This window comes from Nelumbo lutea, chromosome 1 (assembly GCF_056320005.1).
Source record: "Nelumbo lutea isolate HS-2025 chromosome 1, American lotus-T2T, whole genome shotgun sequence".
Taxonomy (NCBI): Eukaryota; Viridiplantae; Streptophyta; class Magnoliopsida; order Proteales; family Nelumbonaceae; genus Nelumbo; species Nelumbo lutea.
Genome location: NC_142684.1, coordinates 120569598 through 120588907, shown reverse-complemented (window position 1 = coordinate 120588907; position 19310 = coordinate 120569598). Strand labels below are relative to the sequence as shown.

Below are 19310 nucleotides of genomic sequence, written 5' to 3'. Positions count from 1 at the left end.
TTTAGTTTCTAGATGTTTTTAATTGCAAATAGATTTGTCTATGCTTGCCAATAGTTAGTTGTAAATCACACTTGCAATTATTTGAATTAAAAGAAAAGAAACAGGAGAAAAGAAGGAGATTGAAGAGAGAGAAGTGATGGAGGAAGAAGATAGAAGAAAATAAGAAGAGAGAGTAGTTCAAAACCTCTTTTCAGCCCCCAATGATTTCTTTATTCTTTTGTTGTAAAAAGTAAGGACAATTACATGAGTGCCCTTAGTAGGGCATTCATCACTAAAGACAACAATAAAAAACAATAGAAGAAGAGAAAACAAGCCCATAACTAAGGGCCACTACCTGCTAACACAAGTCATAGACATAACTTAAAGAAAAACAAAGAAAATAAGGTTCATTCGGTTCATAATCTCTACACACCCCCTCAATCTGAGCATAGAAATCAATCATGCCCGTTTTGCTTATACAATGTTGTAACTTTGCCTTGGGGACACCCTTAGTCAGAACATCTGCTAACTGCTGCTCCGAGGCAATAAAAGGAAGGCAAACTTCTCTGGAAGCTACCCTTTTTCTTATAAAATGCCAGTTAACTTCAATATGTTTTGTCTTGCACTCTACCTTAGCTGAAGACGTAGCTACTATTGTCTGTTTCTTATTCCTCTAGGAGACAATGTTCCCTGTAACCAAGGCACAATAACTCAATGCAGATCTTCTATCATCAATACTACCAACCCAATCGGCATCCATGTAAGCCTCTAGCTTCATGTGTCCATGCTTAGAGAAGAGGATACCCTTTCCTAGAGTTCCCTTCGAGTAACACAAAACTTGTTCTGCAGCAGCCATATGTGTGTTTTTAGGGGCTTGCATACACTAATAGCATATGAGATATCTGGTCGTGTCATGCAAAGGTATAGCAACTTCCCTAAAAGTCTCTGGAACACTTCCTTTCTGCCAAAAGCTCACCATCCTATCTTACAATTTGTTATCCCCATCTTTTATTCTTTCTTAGCCCCCATTTCTTCCCAACCTATACTCAAGTCAGTTACAAAGTCTTGTCTAAGCCAAAATGGAGGGAGGCTATGAGAACTAAAACAGAAGCACTTCATAAAAACCATACCTAGGATATTGTAGATTTGCCTCATAAGAAGGAACCAATGGGATGTAAGTGGGTGTTCATTATCAAGTATCACGTTGATGGCTCCATTGAGAGGTATAGCGCTCGACTAGTAGCCAAGGGTTATACTTAAGTATATGGAGCTGATTATATGGAGGCTTTCTCACCAGTTGCAAAAATGACCATAGTAAGATTTTGTTATCCTTCGCAGTGAGTTATGACTGGCCCTTATATCAATTTGATGTGAAGATTGCTTTCTTAAATGGAGATTTGACTGAAAAGGTTTATATGTCACTTCCACCGGATATGTATGGTAAGGAAATGTGGGACAAGGTATGCAAGTTGAAGAAATCTCTTTATGGCCTCAAGCAATACCCACAAGCTTGGTTTGATAGATTCAAAGCTGCACATGTTGAGTTTGGCTATACATGAACACAGTTCGACCATACCCTGTTTGTGAAGAGGATAAGCCCTTAGGTTACCTTCCTCATTGTTTATGTTGATGATACTGTCGTTATAGAGAGTGATATAGAGGAAGTTCAGGCACTCAAGACATTCCTTAACTCAGAATTTGAAATTAAGGATTTAGGAGAACTGAAATATTTCCTGGGAATTGAAGTTGCTAGGTCTAAAGATGATACTTTCATCTCTCAGGAAATACAATCTGCTATACATTTCCTCACATTTTTTTACAACAATAGGTAAGTCCAAGTTTGGGAAGGGAGGTTTTGGAGTAGGCGGTGAAGAACCTGTCATCCCTTTAGGGGTTGAGAGTGTTTGAGGCTCAACTGTAGATGAGGGAACAACCTGATCATGCCGTAGCCTTTTTCTCTGGCACCACCATTAAACAATAGGATGAGTAATGAAAATTGGAGGACTAGTAGGAGAAGGAGGAGCAGGAATGGTAAAACTGGGAAAAGAAGGCTCTGCCACTAGAACAAAAGGAACCACAAGTGACTTAACCTCAAGATCAATAGGAGAAGGTAGAGGAATTGGTGAAGAAAATAGTTCAACATAATGCTCCCCCTCAGAAGAATAAGCATAAAATGGAAGCGACTTTGCAAAGGTAAAATCCATAGAGACAAAACGAGTTCCACTAGTGGGATAAAAACAACAATAGCCCTTTTGTGTGGAGGCATACCCTAAGAAAATACACTTCTGGCTTTGGGGTTCAAACTCAGGTCTCTGAAAGTTAGGGACATGAACATAACACATGCACCCAAAGACACACAAAGGAATAGGAAACGATTCACTATCAAGAAACAAGACAACAAAGGGAGATTTGAACGCCGAGACTTGAGAAGGCATGCGGTTATTAAGGTAGGTAGTTGTCATCACTACATCACCCCAAAATCTCTTTAGAACATGAGAAGCAAAAAGGATTCTCTTGGCTACTTTAACAATATGTTAGTTCTTTCCCTCTACTACCCCACTTTGTTCTAGAGTACGAGGATTAGAACTTTGATGTATAACCCTAAACTTTGCAAAGTATGAAACAAGATACTTCTCAAAATATTCCTTAGCATTATCTAATTGAAATATCTTGATGTGAGTACCAAATTGGGTAAGCACAAATTCATGAAACTGTTTTACAAGTTTGGGTACTTTATCATGGGAACCCATAAGATAAAGCCATGTGTAACGAGAAAAATCATCAATAAGTAGAATACAATATTTATAACCACCCATGTAAGGTAAATGGTATGGCCTCCACACATCAGAGTGAACAATATGAAAGGAATTGTAGATCTTTTATTACTTGCAGAATAAGAGTTTTTACAATGCTTTGACAATTCACATGACTCACAATTAGACTTGTCCATGGGCTGGGCCGGGCTGGGCTTTCACTCTTGATTAACAGAATTTTTTCAAGCCCGAGCCCGAGCCCGACCCTTATAAAAAGCCTAAAGCCCTACCTAACAAAATGATTTATTTTATTGTTCTTTTTTATTAAAGATTTCACTATGGTTTTCTTTTACGTTTTAGAACACATGTTCACCACCTACAAAGAAACCGTTTCACATTCTTAAATCTTAAAAACTGCTCAAATGAACATAATTCATTTTAATTCCTACAAAGAAACTGTTTCACATTCCACTTTAATTCCATTTGTTCTTACAAACAATTAGAAATGAACAAATAATATCGAATTCAATCAACAATCACATCTCTCAAGTGCATAGAAATATTTGAATTCTCTACATGGCAATGTCATATCACATTCACTCCCTCCAACAATAAGCCTATTTTCAGTTGGTTCATCATCTGCAGAACTGCAACAATCTTAGCTTCTTAAGTCAAATATTCTTGTTTCTTCAACAACCTTTAAGGTTGTTTAATATGTTCCTGGTTGTTTGGTTGTTTCTATACAAAAAAAAAAACATGTTTATTCAAAAGTCAAAAGAAATTTTTATTGTGATTTGTGAATAAGAAAAGAAAAGAATTAAGCAGACATATTTAAATAAAAATTAAAGCTTGAATCTCCTTATTTCTAACACCTTTTCCAAACAAGTTAAACCTGAAAATAAAACACATGAAACAAATTCATATAAAAGAAGTTAACTTCATGTTCCTCCAAAATCATAAAAAAAAAAATCTGAATAAAACACACAAAATCCACAAAACATGTTTTAGCCATCTCAATGCACAAAATTGATTTATCGAGAGTTTGTCTCTGTTGATACTTTTTGTTTAACTTTTTGATCTGACAATGTCAGAAGGCATGTCAAATCAATTATTAATAGTTAAAACACTTATTTACCTAACTCTCATTTTTCAGCATATTGATGACTGTGAAAACCAACGCATCATACGACGCACTACGATATGTTTCGATATCGAAACTTTGAACCTTGTTGAGAGTTGACCTAGTAACAGTTGTACAATATTTGGATATAATTTTGATACAATTATGCCTTTTTGAGAAGTACAAATCCAATACTTCAGAAAATAAGTGAACAAGGTTTTAAATATAAATCCCTATGAAAGAGCAAATATTTCCTCCATATAAGATGAATAGACTAAAAGTTCAAAAAAAAAAAAAAGGTTCCTTCAGCTCACACTCACAACCCTCCACTGGAAAAAATTACAGAACAATGAAGATTATCCAATTTTCCCAGTTTTGAATATGGATTATAGATCCTATAAAGGTATGCCAATAAACTATAATATTCATATGATCCTGGATTTTCCTTTGCTGCCACATTATTGTCTGATGGTTATTGATGTTATGTTGATCCACAACACTGTTGGTGATTTCTCATGTTGCTTTTATTTTAATCATATTTCTTCAAACCTAAAGCTTTATCTTTAGCCTTTTCGAAATTGAGCAAATATTTCTAATAGACTTCGAATTTAAACTCCCATTTTTTCCTGCCTGCAGAGACATAAAGCCAGACAATTTGTTACTGGACAAAAATGGACATGTGAAACTCTCAGATTTCGGCTTGTGCAAACCCCTAGACTTTAAATATTCATCATTTTTTTTGGAAAATGAGGCAGTCAGCTTACAAGAATCCACAAAAACTGAAACTGGAGGACATTTTGTGTGTGATAGAGCACCTTGGTTGATGCCAAAAGAACAGTTACAACAGTGGAAACGCAATCGACGTGTACTGGTAACATCTTTGCTCTATGATCCAGGCATTCTCTTTTTCTTGTTTTAGTCAGTGGCTTTCAGTGCTACTAAAATAATGATGAAACTATAATTAGCTATGTTGCTGTTGATGATTTGTTAGCTACGTTGTTTATATGTATATCCTATCTACACTGAGTTTATTACTATGCATCTTTGTTCTGCAGGCTTATTCTACTGTAGGAACTCTGGATTATATGGCACCTGAAGTGTTGATGAAGAAAGGTTATGGAATAGAATGTGACTGGTGGGAACTACTTCTGAAAATTATTTGCCAATCAATACCTGCTTGATTTTATTTGGTGACAACTGCTGGTGTTATTGTTTGGACATATCATAGTCTTTATTGTGTTGAATGATAGTAAAATGGTTTGATATATTTTTTTGTGGGTCCACACAAGGTCATATATCAAATGATTAGAAGAATTCATCATGGGTAAATCTTCTCTAGTTGCCATTATTTTCATCATCCATATTCTTGCACCTAGGTTGGTGAGCTGTATGAATTCCAGTCATCCATTCAACACTAGGTAGGGGCATATCTTCTGTTAAAGAATGAGCTGTCTAATCCTTCTCCCTACTTGAAGAGGTCCATTTTGGGTTTCTTTTGTCCTTTAAGAGCTTTTAACTTGCACTTAATCAGTCCTCTAGTACATTCTTGGTTTTCTTTGCAAATCATAAAAAAACATCTTGATCTTATCTTATTGCTTATGTGATACCATTAAGTTCCCTTGGAAAAAATCATTTCTGGTATAATTCCACTTAGTCATACCATCCTTTATTTTGCAAAGGTATCAGCAAATCCATTAGCTGATCTTCTTGTCCACTTAAAGTAAACACTAATCTCCCTTGTTAAACTAAAAATATCCCTTAAGTAGTCCCTGTGTCCAGGCTCCCAAACAACCTGACTGCATCCACCTAGTTATCAATTTGGCATCCCCTTCTATCTCAATGTGGTGTAGCCCCAACTGTTTGGCATATCTTACACATTGAAGCAAAGCCATGACCTCCGCTCTCAAAGAATTTCCCACTCCCATTGGTCCTGAATACATATCAATTATTCTGCCTTTTCCATCTCTGAAAATACCCCCTATACCCATGAGCCCGTATGGCATATAGAGCTTCCATCAAAGTTCAACTTCACCCTTTCTTGTGTTAGCAGGGAACAAAGTTCCTGTACAATAGGCCTGAAAGAACCTGCCACAACACTCCAATTCCTGTATATATCTTCAGCTGAGAAGTCTTTAAACAAATCAATTGTTTTCAACCAATGAATAACCTTAACGGTACCTACAATTTCCTTCTTGGATCTAACCACACCTTTAAAGATCATATTGTTTCTTTCCTCTCAAACTGACCAAGGCACAGCTGCTCTTGTAGCTCTCCACGTAACCCTTCCACACATCTTTGGTTGCCTGAAAAATTTGGATCAAAGAGGCTCACCAAGCCCAGGGGTGGGGTCTACCTGCACCCAAAGAGAGAAGAGAACCAAGACCAAATAAAGAAAGCAAAAAGACAGGAGATTAATAGGCGTGTGGTTGTTTCACTAGAACCCAAGCAGAGACTACAGGCATGGGGTGATCGTCTCACCTCAACCAAAATTCCTGATATATTCATTTCAATGTACTATTTCCTGATTGTTCCTTGATAATGTATTGGTGAAACAAAATGTGCAGATGACCCAAATAATTGGGATAAGGTTTTGTGAGTTGAATTTGTTTTTTCACATCATTGACTTCTATGGAATATGCTCTAGTTTCTATAAAGGATCTTTTAGCCAAGGTTTAAAATATCGATACAGCCGATACACTGGTAGGGGCATATCAGTCTGTATTGAGGCTCATTTTTCTTTTCTTTTTTTCTAGTTTTTTTTTTTCAATCTGGTTCAGAGGGGTTGGTTTAAGGCCTGTCTACCCCTTGAACCATGGTCTAACCCGAAACAGCCACTGCAGGGGCGTATCGGGAAGCCCCCAATATAATACATATCGGCCGATGCGTATCGAAACTTTGAACCTTGCTTTTAGCTTATTGTTTGATAGGCTTCATTGTGGATGAAATTGATTTTTCGTTGGCATAATTAGTTCCCTAAACTTCTACAAATTTTGTGTATTTTAGGTGGTCTTTGGGTGCAATAATGTATGAGATGCTTATCGGCTATCCTCCCTTTTGTTCTGAAGATCCAAGGATCACTTGTCGGAAGGTAAAGTCATTTTTGCTTCTTAGGTACGTCACGAGGATTATGCCTTTCTTATTTTCTTCTCTGTCATGCAAAACATATTTACTTTTTTTGTTGCGTATCAGATAATTAATTGGAAAACATGCTTGAAGTTCCCCGAGGAACCAAAAATTTCAGATGAAGCCAAGGATCTGATTTGTCACTTGCTATGTGATGTTGAAACAAGGCTGGGGACCAGAGGAGTGGAAGAAATAAAGGTAAACATCTTCTTGATGTCTTTACATGATTTTTTTGAAGATAAATAAAACTGATAATTTATTGCGAAAAAAAGAGATACAAGAGATCCAGGTGATAGGTGTCATCACTGCAGAACAGTTTTACAAGAATAACAAAAAAATAACCTAAACTTTTTCAAACAAATTATATCAAAGAAGATTCACAATTTTCCATGCTAACATGATATTTGATTTCCCATTTTTCGTGATGCATGAATAGTTGTGCAATATCTATTAACTTATTAAATGCTACTTGATCTATATCTCCTTTCATGTACTGCTTTTGTTGAAAACCTATTGGCTTCAACCTAAACCTTGCATATTTCACAACAAGATTTTTATATGGTTTGGTCCTGTGTCCACGTCCACAGAGATATCAACCTGTTGTTTAGTATGGAAGATAATAGATAGCATCAATATCATCGTCATCTAAGCCTTGTTCTAACCAGTGTTTTAAAAGGTGTGGGAGGCATACGCTTGGAGGCATGCCTCAAGGGGGGAGGTGCCCTCAAAACACCCTGAGGCGTATGCTAGAGGTGTTGACACCTCTGAGGTGTATGCTTCATATGCCTTTTTCATGAGTCGTGTTAGAGGCATAGGCCTCATGCGCCTCACACACGCATCATATAAAAAGACAGAAAAGAGTAAGAAAAAAAAAGAAAGGAAAGTAAAGGAAAGGGAAAGGAAAGAAAAAGAAAGAAAGAGAAGAAAAGAAAGAAAAGAAAAGGGAAGAAAAGAGAAGGGGAAAGACCAAATCCCCCATTCTTTTTAATATAAAATATTTTTATTAAAAATAAATAAAAATGAGCTCCTCCTTCCTCATCTTCCTCCTCCCCCTCCTCTTTCTTCTTCCTCCTAATACTCCTCCTCTTAAGGAGGCTTACACCTTGTGTTCAGGAAGGCTTATGCTTCCTATGTTTTGAACTACGCTTCACTCCTCTAGGTAGTGGAACACCTTGCATCACGCCTGCACATTTAAAATATTGGTTCCAAATATATGGGTTCAAAAAAACTGACTTGAAACTAGAACCATTCTAGCCACCAGTTTTCGGGTCGATGGTTCAACTGTTCGGTTCGAACAGACAGCTTGCTTTGACAAAACATTTAAAACAATTAAAATAAAAAATGACCAAAACCGTCTAATGGGTTGAACAAGTTGACAGTTCAGCCGCCTGAGTCAATGGGCCGTTGACCAATTCAACGGTTTTTGGCCAGGGACTAGGTTTGGGGTATGTTAGAGCTAGCCGAATAAGGGTAGATTAGTCATTTTATTTCTGTCATGTGCTTATGTGGCAGTTTTAATAGAGACTTCCTGTCCCATACTTAAGTGGGGGTAGTTTAGTCTTTGTACTACTAATTAGAGGCTAATCCATATTAAGGTTCGACTGATAGGGTTTAATCTATCAAGTTCGATTGATCTCTTCATCTTCTTCTTCTTCTTTTCTCCTGGTTCGAACTACTGTAGCTACAGAACAAACATAGTATCAGAGCAGGACATCACTCTCTAAATCTCCTCATAGATTTGTGACCTGCTCCTTTCTGTTTGTAACCTCATTTTTTTTTCTTCTTTCTGGGCTGAAAATAAATGAAAAACACAAATTCGACCTAGGTCTAAGAACACCTCAGTCCTTCTTCCTCTGCGCAGAACTTGACTGCTTTCAAGAAAAAAAAAACAACTTCAGAAGTGGATGGTCGACTAAAGCTCTCCATCGAAGGTTGGTTACCTCTTTTTTTTTTTGTGTGTTGTTGGTATTTCTGGGTTGAAAGCCTTCAAAATCTGCGGGGACTGATCAGAACCTAGAGAACTGGGTTGTTTGTAGCCTTGGTTCTTGGAAAAAGGTCTAAGAACAGGTTGTGTTTACAGTGGCCGAATGGTGTAAGGCTATGTTTGACCCTTTATGTTGGTCTATAGTTGTTTTGAAGCCTTTGTTGGTCACAAGTGACCTGAATTGACTGACAGGTTACTGTAGTGGCAGTAGTTGATGTTTTCTATGGACTTGTAGTGCCCTCTGGAAAGGTCAGACAGATCTGTACCATGTGTGACAGCTATGGTTGTGTGGTGGTGCTTGTGATGCTCAATCTCTATTGAGCAGCTTCAAGAGGGCTTGTATGCGGTCAGTGAGTTGCTGAATTAATGTTAGTGTGATCCATGATTTTGTGAAATCAGTAGTGGTGTGAACAAGAACAAAAGTTTTTGTACCTATCAACTGTGTTTGGGGACTGCTGTAGTGTCTGGAACATCAAACTCCTGACAGAAGTACTTAGTTGGCAACCGGTAATTCAGATTAGAAGTAGAATTGGAAGAGCATCACGACAGCAACTGGAGATGGCCGTAGTGATTAGAAACCTAGTGTGGTAATTCCCTCTGACTATCTGGGTGCACAGATGACTTCAATTAAACTTAATGGTGAGAACTATGTACCATGGGCCAAATCAGTGGAAGTTTTTCTCAAGGCAAAGAGGAAAGTGAAGCATGTGAAGGAAGATAAACCACTTGTTGACTCTTCAGGGTTTGATGATCGGGAACAGGAAGATGCTCAAATCATGACATGGTTATGGAATAGTATGTAACCCAAAATAAGTGTCAACTTTATGTTCTTAGATGCAGCTTAGGACATACGGGAACATGCTAAGAAGCTTTATTCTGGGCAGGATAATACTACAAGGGTATATCAGTTTTATTAGGAGTATTTTGATCTGCAGCAAGGGAATAAAATCCTAGAAGAGTACTATGCCAGTATGAAGAACCTCAGAAATGAACTCAATGTCTATCATCCCCTCACTCTAGATGTTAAGTTTCAGCAACAACAAAGGGAACTAGATGTCACTAGGTTCTTAGTGGGGTTGAAATCAGAATATGAACCAGTTAGGGCCCAAATATTATGGGGCTTTACTCTTCCTACACTTGAGGAAGTGTTTGCACGGCTTCGTAGAATTTCTTTGGGACCTACAGAGAATCCCACACAGTATGATAGATTAGCATTTGTGATAGCCAGAGGAGGTGGACGTGGTACTAAAGGGGGAGGACATGCCTCCCGAGGAGGTTGTGGTGGTTTCGTATTTGGCCGTGGTGGTGGTCGTGACTTAGGGGAAGGCCGTGGTAAAGGAAAAAGTAACTCTACAAGGAAGTGTACCCATTGTGGCAGGGATGGACATTTGGTGAATTTCTGTTATGATCTCCATGGCCCTCCTTCTACATGGGCCAATCATGCAGTACCTGGTGGGGTTGATATCAGTGATAACCAACAAACAGATCTAACTTATTCCATATCTACATCTGTTTCTGGGAAGGAGATGGTGAGTGTACTACGTGATGAGTATGAGAGGTTCCTTCAGACTACTTCACAACATACTACTGCCACCCTTGCCCACTCAGGTATAACTTGTCTGTCATCCAAACCCTCTCCCTGGATTATTGACTCTGGAGCCTCTGATCACATGACCGGGACTCCAGGTGTGTTCTCTTCCCTCTCTGAAACTTCCACATCTCAAACTGTTACCTTTGCCAACGGTTCATCTTCTCCCATCTGTGGTGTTGGTAATGTTGACACGATTTCTCTTTCTTTATCATCTGTTCTATATGTCCCTAAGTTTCTATTCAATCTTATGTCTGTTAGTAAATTAACCAAGACTCTTAATTGCTCTATTACATTTTACCCTTCCTTTTGTGTTTTTCAGGATTTTAAGACAAGGAAGAAGATTGGTGGGGGGCATGAGGCTGGTAGATTGTATTACCTTGACGGTGGTGGATCGTCAGTTGCATTTCAGACTTCACTCACTCCTCTACAGTGGCATTGTCAACCAGGACATCCATCTCTCAAGGAACTTAAGATACTGGTTCCGTCTTTGAGTCATTTGTTGTCTTTACAGTGTGAGTCGTGTTCCCTTCAGTCCTAGAGTTGAAAGTCATATGTTGAGTCCTTTTGCTTTGGTTCATTCAGATGTTTGGGGCTCGATTAAAATAGTCTTATAATGGTTACAAGTATTTTGTCACTTTTATTGATGATTGTTCAAGGATGACATGGATTTATTTAATGAAAGAAAGGAGTGAATTATTTTCCATTTTTCAAAAATTCCATACTGAAATATGTACACAATTTGGTGTTCCAATCAAAGTTCTTCGTTCAGATAACGGTCGTGAATACTTTCTTACTTCATTTCAACAGTATTTAGAACAGCATGACATCATTCATCAAACTTCATGTTCATCCACTCCTCAACAAAATGGGGTGGCTGAACGAAAGAACCGTCATCTCCTTGAAATTGCTCGGTCTATTCTTCATCATATGAGTGCTCCTAAACGATTTTGGAGTGATGCTGTACTTACTGCGTGTTTCCTTATTAATCGGATGCCCTCCTTCATTCTTCATGGTTGGTCTCCCTTCTCTATTTTGTTCCCCACCTTGTCTCCCTTTCCATTAACACCTCGTATCTTTGGCTGTGTGCACTTTGTTCACAATCTGAGTCTTGGAATAGACAAGCTAGATGCACGCTCTATTAAGTGTGTCTTTCTTGGCTACTCTCGGACTCAAAAAGGGTACATGTGTTACAATCCCATTACTCGAAAGTGTTGTCTATCCTGATGTCACCTTTTTTGAGTCTGTCCCCTTCTTCTCGGGACCTGAAGTATCCGTGTCTCCACCTTTGCTTCCTCTTCCTCTTCCAGCCAGTTATCCCGTTCCGGGTGTTCCAGTTGGGGTTGACCATTCACCTCCTCCAGTGCAGATCCCTACTGAACAACCACCGATCTAGCACGTATATACTCATCGACAGACATCGGCTCTTCCTCCAACTTTTACCTTGTCTGCGGATCCTGTTGTTGCTCCTGTCCCTAAACCTTTAGGACTTGATCTTCCCATTGCTTTACGAAAAGGTAAACGTAGTTGTCATCTATTTCTATACCTAAGAATGTTCGAGAGGCTCTTAGCTCACTTGGGTGGCGGCAGGCAATGAAGGAGGAACTCTCTGCCCTTCAGCATATTCACGCGTGGGAGTTCACTACTCTTCCACTTTGTAAGCATGTTGTGGGTTGTAAATAAGTGTATACCTGCCAGATGGTATTGTGGAGCGTCTGAAGGCCAGACTTGTTGGTAAAGGTTATTCACAGTTGTATGGGGTGGACTATATGGAGACCTTCTCTCCAGTGGCTAAGATTGGCTTTGCCCGTGTCTTAATTTCCCCAGCAGTTATGTATGGTTGGCCCTTGTTTCAACTTGACATTAAAAATGCCTTCCTTTATGGTGACCTTATTGAGGAGGTATATATGGAGCAACCACCTGAGTTTGTTGCTCAGGGGGAGGATGGTAAGGTGTGCAAACTGTAAAAAGCAATTTATGGGTTGAAACAATCGCCTCATGCTTGGTTTGGGAGGTTTAGTGAAGTGGTGAGGAATTTTGGAATGAAACAATGTCAGGTTGACCACTCAGTGTTCAACTATGATTCAGAAGCCGGAAAGATTTTATTAGTGGTCTATGTGGATGATATTGTCATAACTGGTAATGACAAATTGGGAATCGATAAACTAAAGGCCTTTCTGCAAAATCATTTTCAAACAAAAGACCTTGGGACATTGAAGTATTTCTTGGGTATAGAAGTTGCTAGATCAAGACAAGGTGTAAACCTGTGCCAAAGAAAATACGTTTTTGATCTGTTGGATGAAACATGACTGTTAGGTGCAAAACTTGTTGAAACTCCCATGGAGCCAAATGCTAAGTTGAGCAGTGATACAGGGGAAATATTTGATGATCCTAGAAGGTATAGACAACTAGTAGGGAAGCTGAACTATTTGACTGTCACGAGACCAGACATCTCCTTTGCAGTCAGTGTGTGAGCTAATTTATGTAGAACCCTCGAATACCTCACTAGGATGCAATTCTTAGAATTGTAAGGTACTTGAAGGGAGCTCCAAACTGTGGGTTATTGTACAAACCAGGAGGAAAACTTGAAGTAATAGGGTATACAAATGCAGATTGGGCAGGCTCTGTGTCTGATAGAAGATCTACTACAGGTTACTGTACATTTCTTGGAGGAAATCTTGTGACATGGAAGAGTAAGAAGCAGACAGTTGTGGCAAGGAGCAGTGTTGAAGCCAAATACAGACCCATGACACACACTACATGTGAACTAGTATGGCTGAGGAATCTCCTACAAGAAATCGGGTTCTCCATGGATAGACCTATGAAATTGTACTGTGACAATCAAGCTGCACTCCACATCTCATCCAACCCTGTTTTTCATGAGAGAACAAAGCACATAGAGATTGATTGCCACTTTGTGAGGGAGAAGGTCCTTACCGGAGAGATAAGCATAGAACATGTGGGCTCAGGTGATCAATGGGTAGATTTGTTTACAAAAGGCTTAAGCTTAGGGAGAGTGAACTATATATGTAACAAGCTGGGATTATATGACATATATTCTCTAGCTTGAGGGGGAGTGTTAGAGCTAGCCGAATAAGGGTAGATTAGTCATTTTATTTCTGTTAAGTTATGTGCTTATGTGGCAGTTTTAATAGAGACTTCCTATCCCATACTTAAGTGGGGGCAGTTTAGTCTTTGTAAAACGGAACCGGTTTCCTAGACAATTCCCAAGCCAAATAGTCTGATCGTCCGGGTCAACGACAATTCGAAAACATTGATGGGTTCAACTACATGAATCCTTTTTCACCATTCTATTCTGTTCAGTGCCATATTCATGGTTAAATAGTTAAAATATGGGTGCTTAAATAATTTCTTATTACTACTACCGAAGTCCTTTTGGGCCCCTAGCTTTTGTAGATAACTTTTTCTAAGAGATGCTATAGATGGTTTTCTATGCACATGACCAAACCATCATAGCCTACTTTCTCTCATTTGATCACCTATTGGAGTCTCCTAGGTTCTTTCATATCCTAGGTTCTTTCATATGACTTCATTTCTAACCCTATCATTTCCACTTTTACCACTCATCCATCTGAGCACTCATATTTCTGCCACACCCATTGTTTGGACGTGCTGTTTCTTAACTGTCCAACACTCTTCTCCATTACATAGCTGGCCTTTGTTTTATAGAATTTTCCTTTTAGCCAAAGTGGTATTTTCCTATTACATTAGACTCTAGATGCATCCCTCCATTTTGCCCATCTTGCTCTAATTCTATGGTTGACATCCTCAATTTTCCTTTGTTATGAACTATTGAACTAAGTTAACTGTGGAAGCTAATAGATAACAAAATACAGCACTTCTTGTGGTTTTAACCGTAAAACCAACTTTAATCCCTTGTACACCCTTTCTCCCTTTCTTTCTCACCCATTGAAGACTCTTTCAAGAAAACCAAGCATAATTTTGAATACAACTCACACCATTGGCCCTTAACTTTCATCCCAATATATTATATAGGTGTAACCTATTCTGAAAACCCAGTACCAACCCAAGAAAAGCAACCTATAACCAACTTACTAAAAATGTACTCCATCAACTTTACAAAAATCAACACAACTAACAATTGATGTTCTTGGAAACCAAGGAACTGACAATAAAACAACCTTGAGAATTGCATAACAAGACTACACTAGATTTCTATTGTACATTTACTCCTGAAGTGCCAAATGCACTATGTGCTTGTATATTTTCTTCTGATGCAAGTAGGCAATGAAATTTTGACCTTCACTCTTGAAATGTGTTTTCAGGCACATCCATGGTTTAAAGGCATTCAGTGGGACATGCTGTATGAGATGGAAGCTGCCTATAAACCTACAGTCAATGGAGAATTAGATACACAAAATTTTGAGAAGTTTGATGAAGTAAGTACTCAAAATACTGGTAAATGCTGCGGCATTCCCTATTAGTGGATGTATGTCATTGTTATTAAATTGTTATTGGCTTTTGTGATCCTTGAGTACCTCTTTGACTTGAGATCTTCGTGTTATCTTTTTCTTTTCTATCACTTTAAGATCTTCGTGTTAATTCTTTGCTCCTTATAGGTAGAATGTTCACCATCAGCATTGCCGAGAGTGGGACCCTGGCGTAAGGTGCTTAATTGTTTGATTTGTCCTCATTTTTCTTGAATTTCTGAATTTTTATTATAGCACAAGTGATTTTTTCCCCATCAGCAACATAGTTAAGGGGGTTTTGTTCATTTTAAGAAGAAACTCTGATGCTAAAAGCTAATATCAGGGAACAAAAACAGATAAAAAAACACCCATATTCTGACTAGAAAATACACCAGGGATGAATCAGATTTGGATACGTTATCATAACCCCAGGCCTGGAGTTGCCCATAATAGAGTCGGCCTTCCTACCTCTCCTCTGGTAAGTGAATAATTGTAGTTACTAGAGCATTAATGTATCTGGGAACGAACTTGAATGATGTGTTAAGGTGAGCAACTAGTACTCTAGCCTCTCTTATGTGTCCAAGGTCCAGCTGCTGCAGAGTCCACCCAATCAATTACTGCCATGCACTCACCTTCTATCACCATCCCTATTCAACCCCTCTATGAAGCTAACTTTAGACCTTGCTAAAAGCAAGGTTCAAAGTATTGATATGTATCGGTTTTCAGGGTCATTGATACACTAAATATAGAGTCAGGTGATTTCAATTATTAACCATGTTAATAGGTGATGTGACATCTCCACTAACAAAATGCCATCCAAAAAAAAAAAAAAAAGGAATTTATGTGGAACAGAACTCTCAATATCCAATTTTGTGTATCAAGTATCAATATTTTGAGCCTCTGCTAGAAGACTAATAGCTCAACCATTATAGCATAAGGTGGTGTTTGGCACATCTTTTTGGCATGTCTTTTGGTCTACAGGAAGCTCAAAAGACCAAAAAATGGACTTTTCCCGTTTTCTATCGCGTAGACTGAAAGACCTGAAGACGAGTGCATGGCAGTAATTGATTGGGTGGTAGATCACAACATGAACCAAACAGTCTTGATCTTTAAAGACAAGACCCCAAACAATCATCTACCTAGAAAGACTTGCCGAGCAGCCTTTTGCCATATTCCTTTGTAGACTTACCTACCCCAAACAATCTAAGTAGTTCTTTGATTATACTTGTTACGGTTTTCACTTTGTAGTGCATGAAGTATCCAATCATTGATTGACAGTACAGTTGGACTGCTGCTAGTTGTAGTAGCCAAATGAAGTTTATTTTTATGTTCTTTAACTTCTCTCCAAATAAAATTTACCTTTACTTTCTATTCCGTTACAGCATCTTTCTACTTTGAAAAATGCATCTGTGTTTTGAAGTGAGGAATAAATTAAATACAAGGGAGATTTGTGAGTAATGCATATGAGAGAACTCAGACTACAATTCATTGTCTGAGTTCTGAGATCATTGTTTATACCTGCAACATGTTAAATTCCTTATCAACTTATATCTTAAATTTCTCCATATCCCCATGTTTGAGTTTTCACTGGATCTGCTATATGCTTAATAGTCATGGATACACAAATGGCTTTTTCTTGTTTCTTGCACCAATGGTCTTAAAAATTAGGAGTTATTAGCTGCTTGTAACAAGTTTTAGAAGTATAGCCGGTAGACCCCTTTTATCCCACCACACCCCTTTTCTACATGCATATGTGAACTCATGCATTCACGTACCACTTTCACAACTTTCTTGTTAAGGATAGGCTTCTGTAATAGACACCACTTATTGAAGAATATGCTATTTGCGACATGAAATACACCTTCAATTATGTTTGTCCATGTTGGATATTGCAGATGTTGACATCAAAAGATGCCAATTTCCTAGGATTTACTTTCAAGAAGTCAGACATAAAATCCATTGGAACTTCAGGTTTGTGATTTTATATTTCAATTACTTTCTGCAACAAGTATAAATATCCATATCTTGTCACAACGGATTATCCCTTGCTAATGTTAAATTCCTTTTGGAACATTGTATGTCTATATGGTTTCTTTCCTTGCATGTCATTGGTTTTTGGGTTTCACATTTGAATGTTGACCATGTGACCTGTGCTTAGAGGATTGTGCTTATTGGATTTTTTAAGATGTCCACAAAATGTAGCAGAACTTTAGGTGATCAGGAAAATCATGAAGATATAAATTTAGCTGGCAATATTATGTGATATGGAGAATGATTGCATAACCTTCTTCATGGACAGGTGTAAAGCAAAGATGGAGAGTAGATCTCTCTTCCTACCCTTTTGAGCATGCTTAGCTTTCCTTTAAATTTACTGCAGGCATTTTCGATTTGTTTTCACAAGGAGGGACTTCAGAAGAAAGTAATTTTAGTAATTTTTTAATTTGTGGCCGTTGACATGCATGGCTGTATTTCTGGATGGTCCTGATTTTCTCTTTTTCCTATTCCAAGGAAATTATGTGGCATACATTACTATCCACTGATGTCTCACTGCTTTCTGGAAAGGAAAATTACTCTATGAAATTTCTTTGCACACAAAATGGAAATGACCTATGATGTATGCATATATTATGAAAGTGGTTTCCCCATATCTTGTAACAATAAAGTGTATGTATTCACTAGCTTCTATGTTGATTGCAGGTATGGATATGAGATCAGATGGTTCTTCAAAGGCACCATCTCTTGTTTCCTTGTTTGGTATGGTTAGCCTATTTTAATTTTCCTGAAGTTATTATTTTTAATTTTAAATGTTAAATAGCTTTGACAAAGGATTGTTATATTTACGTAATGCATATGATCTGCTGATAAAAAATAAATGAACAATATTGATCTTAAATTGAAAAAATGAAGGGCATAATGTATCATTTAATTTTTCTAACATCAAAAGAAGGTTGGCATGTACTTGGACTCCTCCCAGTGGTTTCTTCAAATTAAAATTTTGATGGAAGTAGCATTGGAAATCTAGGTCCTTCACGTATTGGGGGTGTTACTAAGAAACGAGGAGGGTAGGATAATAACTATGTTTTTGGGGCCAATTGGAGTGGGTGATGCTCTCTGGGCTGAGATCTCATCTGTCCTAGAAGAAATTCGAAGGGCTAATGAGCTGAACATCACTAAATTGGTCACAGGCGGAGATTCTAAATTGGTAGTGGGCTGGCTAAAAGAAGATAATGCTAGCTTTTGGAACTACAGCAATGGGAAGAGGAAATTTAAGCGTTTGACTAAGGATATCGAAATTAAACTGAACTGGGTAAAAAGAAGTGCTAACTCCTTTGCTGATGATGGGTTAGCCAAACAAGGGGTGACTAGGGTCTAGGGACTCTATCTTTTGGGCTCACTACAGTCTTGTTTTTATTGTTTGTCTGTTTGTCTAAAGGTGGGGGTTTTAAGAGATTTTATCTCCCTTTCTCTTGTATTTAATTTTTTTATTAATGAAACTTACGACTTATTGATAAAAAAAGAAGGTTGGCATGGATAATTGTGGTAAACTCCATATAAGTGGTTAAGGGCATTTCTATCATTCACAAGGATTTGCCTCCAAAATTTTGTAATTTTAAGTTCACTTCAAAGAATTTAATGAGACTTTTAATAGTTTATAATTTTATTACGTTATTCCTTTAGAAGTTATAAAAATGTTTTCTTGATAACCTAAAGTAGCATAAATGACAATAAACCCATTGTTGGAAATTTAAATTCTTTAATGCCTATGCAGGTGAAATGAATCTGCAAGAAAGTGCAAACCCAAGTGGTGATACATGAATTCTATACTTCTTTCATCTTCATATGATACTCGAGTTTGTATTTTCATTCTCTTTATATATATATATATGATATGTAAAGCTACTGTAGAAATTGCGATCATTTCATTTCCTTTCAATTATTTTGTAAACAAGTGTAAAATGGCAGTTAACGAGGTAAGTTAATCTCGACCACCATTTTTTCCTTATAATATGTTGTATAAATGTTATATAATTTCTTATTCTTCTTCGAGGTAAGCTTGATTACATGCAAATTCGTTTTTGATCTGTGCTAGTTTGTAATAAATTCCTAATTCAATTATAACTTTATAAGTACATAATCTGACTGATGTTATCATGTTAAGGATATATGTAATAGATAATCTTCTGTTAACAAATAGGGTCATGGTGGCATGACATTCTCCTTTATGGACAGCAATGCTTGTCCATCGAGGGTTAGAACTTGTTTACTGGATACTTTTGATACTTTTTCTGACTTTGCACTAAATGATTACGGG

The 19310-nt window shown here is 37.7% G+C and overlaps 1 protein-coding gene across 2 annotated transcripts in view; it reads left to right on the top strand.

Moving 5' to 3' along the window:
- LOC148877157 (Protein kinase family protein) overlaps positions 1–19067 on the top strand; it is a 32717-nt gene extending 13650 nt beyond the window's left edge. The window contains exons 5-13 of one of the 2 annotated variants that reach the window (XM_088982009.1): positions 4489–4723; positions 4908–4987; positions 6856–6940; positions 7042–7173; positions 14855–14968; positions 15149–15196; positions 16894–16969; positions 17696–17752; positions 18768–19067. In XM_088982009.1, the coding sequence (XP_088838135.1) occupies positions 4489–4723; positions 4908–4987; positions 6856–6940; positions 7042–7173; positions 14855–14968; positions 15149–15196; positions 16894–16969; positions 17696–17752; positions 18768–18814 (874 nt within the window). In that variant the 3' untranslated portion in view covers positions 18815–19067. The remainder of the gene's footprint in view (positions 1–4488; positions 4724–4907; positions 4988–6855; positions 6941–7041; positions 7174–14854; positions 14969–15148; positions 15197–16893; positions 16970–17695; positions 17753–18767) is intronic. The other variant, XM_088982017.1, reaches the window with a different exon arrangement.
- Positions 19068–19310: the final 243 nt, after the last annotated feature.